General features: G+C 40.6%; 1 protein-coding gene across 1 annotated transcript in view; it reads right to left on the minus strand.

Moving 5' to 3' along the window:
- Positions 1 to 7847, minus strand: part of LOC102210152 (SPARC-related modular calcium-binding protein 1-like) — a 22506-nt gene that overhangs the window by 8278 nt on the left and 6381 nt on the right. Inside the window, exons 2-5 of the mRNA XM_005737512.1 lie at positions 3111 to 3285; positions 2426 to 2650; positions 1688 to 1741; positions 729 to 776 (exon numbers count right to left, since the gene is read on the minus strand). Of these exons, the coding sequence (XP_005737569.1) occupies positions 729 to 776; positions 1688 to 1741; positions 2426 to 2650; positions 3111 to 3285 (502 nt within the window). The remainder of the gene's footprint in view (positions 1 to 728; positions 777 to 1687; positions 1742 to 2425; positions 2651 to 3110; positions 3286 to 7847) is intronic.

The raw sequence follows: 7847 nt of genomic DNA on the forward strand, positions 1-7847 counted from the left end.
AAAAAAAGCAGCATATGCATCAAAATAAACTATTTCCAGCAGTGCAATATGAGTCCTAAGCATCCCAGAAACGACACAGAAAGTCATAAAGTCAAACATAACTTTTAAAAACACCAGTACAGGCTCATGAGGCCCTGATGGTAAAAAACTACATTTCCGCAAAATGACGTCACTTCCGGTTTCGGGCAGGTAATGGTGGACATACGATAGTTCGCGCTGATGGCTTTAAAGGGTTAAAGACCTTTTTCTCAAGAACCAGTGCCATGTTACATATTATATATTATATTATGTTAAATCTGATGCTGTGAAAAAGCAATGAGCAGCACTGTCACATTGTAGTTGTTATTAAAAAAGGGAAAGTTTGGAAAGTTAAAAATGTTGAAACAGAAAAGACTTGACCCTGGATCCTCTGCTGTATCGTCAGTGAGTTATATGGTTTTGTTTGAAACAAATTAAAACCCATACATGTAAAATGATAATCAATTTATTTTTTACGTTTGTTAGAAGATTTAATATATACCCCAGTTCAGTATGTTTCAAGTTTTTCCACTTTGCAAAACATGAAAATTAGCTTTCTGTTCCTCACTTACAGCTAATCTTTAATTGAAGCTGACGTGCTGGTATATAAATGACATGTAGTGAGCTTCACAGTGGTTAATCATAGCAGCTATGTTCTGCCCATGTATGCATTAAAATTTCTTTAGTAGAAGAAGTTTTTATTTTCTCACCTGCAGGTTTTCTAGGGTCCAGCGTAGGTCCAGGTCCAACGTCTCCATCTGAAATAAAAGAAAACAGAGTGAATGGAAGAAGAAGAAGATGGGGGGATAGTTTGGACAGATGGAGGAAAGCATGTGAAAAAGCAGAGAAAGGAAATTATGAAATCGGGTATGTTCCACCTTGAGATTTATACAGCGAAGATGTCCATAAATATTAGTTACAATCTAAAAACTTAAAACACAAACACAATACAATAAATACTTTCAATTTAACAAGAAACTTAGAGGAGGTGCTACATTTCTACATGACACTGCAGAGCAGCTCAACAAACCTTTACCAAAAATCCTCAGTTGCATCTCTAAGGGGACAAAACTTTTATAAACCCATAAAGGCTCACGAAAACTACACTTATGCTGCCAGTATAAGATTTTGCAGCAGCACGTAGTAGAGTTATGTATGCCAGACTGGACAAGAGCATAAACCTGATGGGGACTGCTGCTTTAGAAAATCTGAATGTCAGAGTAAATGACCTTTAAATTAGAGCAGACCAAACCTGGCAACCTTTTCTGACTTGGAGTGGAATATCTTGGAGACGTTATGGAGCATTAGGTTTGTTTTCCTCTTGGGTGAGTTTTTTTGGTACTATTTTTATGTTTTATAATGTAAAGAAGTAAAAAAGGACCCAAAAAAGAATGAGAGTAGAGGGAAAAATCAGACAAAGAGGCATTTTTAGAGTCTTGGCATGTGAAGTGCTCTGTGAATTATTAAGTCCCTGCAGATGTGTCTGGCAGAGAAACAAGCAGCGTGTGATGCCAGGAAAAGGCAGAACGAAGGACAAATGAGAAACATACAGACACACATCTAACCTGTAGTGAATGAAACATACGAGTGTGTGCACACTGTGCTCCACAGTTATTTTAAAGCAAGGACAAAACTGCCTTTGTGCAATTTAAATAAAGCGTCTTCTTACCTTTGACTGGAGTTGCATCTGTATCGGTGATCTGAACGAGCTTGGTGAGGTGATCTGTTCAGAATAACAGGCACAGCTCAGAGTGGACAACAGACTAAAGTTCAACATTCGTTCTGAAGAATTAGAGGACTTCCACCTTTTCAGGCCTACACACAGCCTTGGCTGTTGTTTGCATGTATCCTCGAGTGCTGATGTATCTGTATTTCTCTGACATCAACAGTGAAACTGAGCCGTTGTTGTTACACTTGGAGCTGATAAACACCGAACAATCGCTACTTTTACTGAAATGCATGAAACCAGAAGACTTCACAACCAAGTCCACGCACAGACTGTTAGTGCTCTATTAGTGTAGACTATCTCCTGCTGTCTGATACATGTGAGAAACTGTCACTTATGTATGAAAAGAGCTTAAGAAAATTACTCCTTCATTCTCTGCTGCAGGTAGCAACATGTATGCTGGTAAAGTAGTCCATGCAAACAAAAATACTCGAGTTTCATTACAAAGTAAAGCAGTTTTAATAAAAGACATCAAAGAAAACCCTGAATACAGTAAATAAGGCAAATTAAATCAGTACTTCCATACGTGACATGTGAGCTCACCAAAATACATCAAATACATGCATTAGAATAGCATTTTTATAACATACATAAAAATGCTATTTTAAAGTCCTTCACAGTTAAGTTGTTTTGGGGTTTTTTGCCAACAATCTGTAATACTTTGAATAAAACATAACTGACCGGTGCAGTTGGGGATCACATGGAGGGCCGTGGTACCACTGACAGGTTTGCCATCAGGCGTGGAGCACCAGCAATATCCGGTCTGGTTGTGGCACTGTATGGGCATGAAGTGACCTTCGGGACCGCACGCAGGCACAAAAACTGCAGCTGCAGGACTACCACGGCTGCGGGCTCTGGCCTCAAGGCCCTGAGCTCGGGCCAGCTGGCATTTAGTCTGCAACGGATCTAAAACAGAGGAAATTAGTATCCACATGTGCTGCTATAGATGGGAAGAGTGGAAATCATGAATCCTGATGACACAGATGTGCATACTGTTGCTCTGCCGACCAATAAAAAGTAGTCATTGTTAATTTAAGAAGAATGTTTCTATTGACTGAGTTGATTCACTTGGGAAGAACATTTTAAGCTGATTGAATGAAGGACAGGAGCACAGTGGTGTCCGTTTATTTATGCTCCCGGTTTAAGATTAAAACAGTCATTAAGAGCAGGCAGAGGTGGCAGGAAACTACAGCTAATTAATAACAGGCGTCTTTTTGTACTTGTGATATAAAGCAGCTCAAATTCAGATAGAAACATGAGAAAAGTTTATTTCAGTTCCGATTTTTTAAGCCAGTAAACTCACCACCAGAGCATCATGGGAAACATTAAGATCAGCTTGTGATGATGTCGCTGTAAAGCCCTGTACCTGCACAGTGTCCCCGTGGGACGTGGCGGAGCTGTGTGTTGATGCACTGTGCCCTCTGAAAGGCACACAGCGATTTATACAGCCTGCCATTGCTGCCACACACAGGTCTGTGGCGCCCCCTCTGGCAGTCCAGCACACAACCACGAGGCCACATGTTCTCTGTGATCAGGAAGGGCTGCAAACAAGAAACATTTAGAGTGTACGCTGATTGTCATGTCAGTTATAAACACACTATGAAGGGAAAAGACAGTAAAAAGAGGTTTTAAAGCTTCAACATGTCAGCCGTCTGTGAAGAGGTTATAGTTTGTTCATATCTGTCTATGAGTTTTCAGTTTCTCTCTCCTGTGTCCTTGCATCTCATTTAAAAGTCTCTGTGCTTGGTGTTTTTCTGTCTTGTTACATCCTACTTTCTATTGATAGACTGTGTCTGGTGCATGTTTTAGCTTTACTTCCCCTTGTCATCTTATCCTGATTTAGTTCAGCTGTGTCCTCCAAGTGTGTCACCTCTCTCTGTGTATTTATAGTCGCTGTCTCCTTTTGGCAGATCGTCACGCTACAGCTGTGAAGGATAAAGTGACCAGAACTTTGTCTGACTATTAAAGTCACTCCTTGAAAGAAAACGAGTGAGAGAAAAGAGAATAAACGGCCTCACAAATGTGTCGGGAAAGGCCGTTACGGAGCGTGTCTTTCTCACACCTGCAGTTTTACCTGTAAACTGGCTCCAGCTTTGCAAACTGAGTGGATAAACTTTATTAATTGAGGGAGAATGGCAACTTTTATAGTTATTTATTCACCTTTCAGTCACTTTCATTTTAAACTGTGTAATTTTAAAACTGTATATTCTGTGTATTTATTATCTCAGTCTTATTGCCTGTTCTTATTGTTCTTATCTTTAACTGCTCTGTTGTACGGTATGTTAATTGTGCCCTGGGGATAAATAAAGTCTTTCTGATTCTTCCTGCACAGTCTCCATTTCTTCTAGGAGCTGTGATTGGCTCTGTGCCTCACGGGGAGACTTTAAGGTGCATTAAGTGATTTTTTTTTTTTTTTTTTAATTTTCAAGGTAAATATAATGAATGAAAAATGAGTCTGTGACAAGCAGCATAATATTTTGGAAGAACTCTCATTAAAAGCTCTAAGAAGGCAGTGGAAACATGGCCAAAAGCTATTTAGACTGCACACCACAGTTTCCTCTTTTCTGAGCCGTACAATTTATGCTAATCTTTCACGATTCACCAAACTGCTTCCAAAATAATTCTGACGTTTTTACACTGCCATGAAAATACAATTTACAGGACTAATACTGCTACTGCATTTTACTGGGCACCACTCAAACATACCAGAAGAGGTACATTCGAGACACTGGGGATCAGAAAGGCCCCAGAAGAAAAATCCTTGTGAATTTTGTTGTGCATGATCAGATATAACAGACAAACCTTCAGAGCAAATTCTTCCAAAGATACTGAGAATGCACAACATGTAAACTTGTGACAAAGAGAGAGGAAAAGGGAGGAGAAGAGGCATTGATTCATGGAGAATCTGGTGAGTGCGATGACCTAAATTACTCCCACATGAGCCTTAAAGCCCACTCTCAAGTCACAATCACACACATCTCTATTTAAATACACACAGATTCCTCACACCGCCTCGCAGACTCACCGAAAAGTCCCCAAACATACAAGGTGGTGCACACTCAGCTCACGCCTATACAATACATACAGAGTTGGCTGCTAACTCCACCCTCTCGCTCTTCATCAGAGCCTCTTTGTCAGCTGGCCTCCCCTCTCTCCTCACACACACTCTGAGACACACGGGTAAATTTGCTATGGTGTGTCAAACATTGCTGACATAATTTAGTGCTGAATGAGGCCTCTAATTAATGTCCTGGCATTAAGGCACAATGTATTGACTGTAGAGATTAATGTGAACAAATCAAGATACACAAACAGAGCGAACAAATAAAGCTTTGCTGCTGCTCTCTCCTCAGACACAAGAGCAAACACGACCAATTAAGTTATTTTAGTGAGCAAACATGTCAATCATTTGCTGGTTTTATGCAGACTGTTATGACGTGGCTTTGCAAATGTAATAATTTAGCTATTAGGGGTCCACACGTCGTTGGTGTTGCTTCAGTTCATTGAGATTTGTGGGGTATTTGTTCACGCACGTTATGATATGACGTGTTTAGGCCAGCCACCAATTCCACATGTTGATATGATCCTTGGACATTTACCCACAATGTACTTTGTGATGTTTGCGTCGTCCCTGAGTAATTCAACAGCCGGTGACTCAGAAATGAAGGTAAAAAATTGAAAAATTGAACGCTACGAACTCAATCAGCTGATTCAGAAGAGGTCAGAGTGAGTCGTGGATTTTACACGGAGGACAAAAGGAAGAATGAGAGGAACGCATCCTGGAAGAGAACGAGGCAATTAAGAAAAAATAATAAATGAATAAAACACTGCCAAGGGAAAAAATGATGAATAAAAAATATGTTTTTAGTTATGAAAAGAAAAAAAAAATTAATTTGAGGACAGAGAAAAAATAAAAACTTATTAGTGAAAAAGAAGCCTAGAGGAGGTGCAAGAGGATTGAAGGGTGGAGCAGGAGTCTAGCTGGTAGACTGGCTTTCCTGTCTGTCAGGCACAGCTACACCAACGACTCCTCAGTGTTAAAATGATTCGCATCAATGTATCTGGCCTTGTAAACTCGAGCCTGAGTGTGTGCGAGCAGCAGAGAAAGTGAGAACAAGCTGCCACTGTCTCCTCCTGCCTCGCACCTTCCAGATTCCTCAGAGTGGCGGCTGTAGGAAAACAGAAAAACTCATCTCCTGAGCTTTGCCGTGTGATGTTTGGCGTGAGAGAGCAGCTGATGCTGACGAAAGGCCTGTTAACACCCCGAGCTGGGATTTAGCGTCAGAACAAACTGCCTGTGTCGTGGGGAATCACTCACTTAGCATTTTTTTTTTAAAAGTCTGAATTTAATTTATGCAGCAGGTCATTAAAGGGCAAACACACACAGATGAATGATGACGACATGTTTACATCTCAGGTGCAGATGTGTGTGCACAAACATCACCTTGTTTTCTTCATGCATTCCCTGAGAAGACACATACCATCACACTGCTACACATACATATGGTGCGACTGGAGGAGACCAGCTCTTTTGTATATTTCAAACCATCCATCCAGTTTCTGCTGTTTATCAGGTGAGACACCTTCTCCCCTGTCACCTCCTCTAGCTCTTCTCGCTGGACACTGAGCCAGTTTAGAGATGTAATCCCTCCAGCGTGTCGTGGGTCCATCCTGGGATTTTCTCCCAACTAGAGTTGCCTGAAAAATCTCCGCAGGCATCCAGGAGGCACGCCCGAACCACCTCAACTGGCTGCTTTCAGTGAGGAGGAATAGTTGCCTAAAGCAACTACCAGTGAGAGCAGAGGACATGAATGACTGACTCTGGTGGGGGAATTAAAGCAATCAGACACCGGAATATCCACACGCCTCTGAATTTGTAGCACCAGCCAAATTCTCATTCGCTATTTTACAGTTTCCAGACTCACAGTCGCACGGGGAGATGAGACTAACATCACCGTCCAGCTTCGTATCATTTATTGGCTTTAAATGCCCTACACAGCTTTCTCATACAATCTGGTCCACGAAAAGTTAACACATAAACTGGTTTAGCTTTTATTATGTTTAGTCAAACAACATACTACATTTTCATTACAGTTCTGCAAGTAGGACGCCCTGCAGACTTTAATAAAACTGATTCCAAAATGGAGAATTTTCTTCTTGCACATATTCTCTCGTTCAGTGATCGTGTAGGACATCTCGTTAAGAAGTAAAAGACCGTTTAGTTTATGTACGAATTTCCTCTGATGTCTTTGTGAATTTTTGTATCTGGTTATGGCCCTAATACTGTAAAATCCAAACACATTATCTCAACATAGAGATCTTATTTATAAAGATATTATGTCCCTCGTAAAAAGCACTAATACAAAAAAAAACAACAAAAAAAAAAACAGAAGGAGGTACGGGACAGCTGGACTCCCACAGGAGATGTTGTGGGTCAAGTTCAGCATCTTCCAGCCTGAGCTGCAGGGACATCACTTCTTGTCATCATTCATCATTCACCAACTACAACTACAGCCTCTGTCAGGATTTTACAGCATGCCAGGGGCTCACTCAGAGGCCAGGCTGCTGTCAAACACTGTCAGGGTTTTTATGGTACAGTCTTCTATCCAGTCCAGCAGGAAACAGCGAGCAGAAAGAAGACAGAAGCTTTACAAATGCAGAGATATTTTTTAAAACTCTATTATGACGATGCATTCAGGCACCAGTGGGAAACCTAAAACAATATACAATGTTAAAAGTTATTTTATTGATGCTATTATTAACAATGTAGTTTTAATTCTTTATAACTGGAAGAGACATTTTTGATTTCTTGAGACATCACAACCCCAATTCCTTTTTTTTTTCTTTTTCCTGTCCCGTTTGGCTCTTTTGCATCAGAATTATTGTCTAAAGGCGAAGAAAGATGCTCAACGGATTTACTTTACCACATGGACCATCCCAGCCTTGCCATAATGGTCTATTTGATTCACCTTTTATTGTTTATTTTATTTTCACTTGCTAAATACGGGACAGACTTGACTGGGGAAAAGAAAGAGGGAAAGAAAAACAGCAGGGAAGAGGGACGGGGATAAAGGGCAAAAAACAAAACAACAAAATAAGCAGA

The sequence above is a fragment of the Pundamilia nyererei genome, unplaced genomic scaffold, assembly GCF_000239375.1.
Source record: "Pundamilia nyererei isolate P.nyererei 1_Seehausen unplaced genomic scaffold, PunNye1.0 scaffold00076, whole genome shotgun sequence".
Lineage (NCBI taxonomy): Eukaryota > Metazoa > Chordata > Actinopteri > Cichliformes > Cichlidae > Pundamilia > Pundamilia nyererei.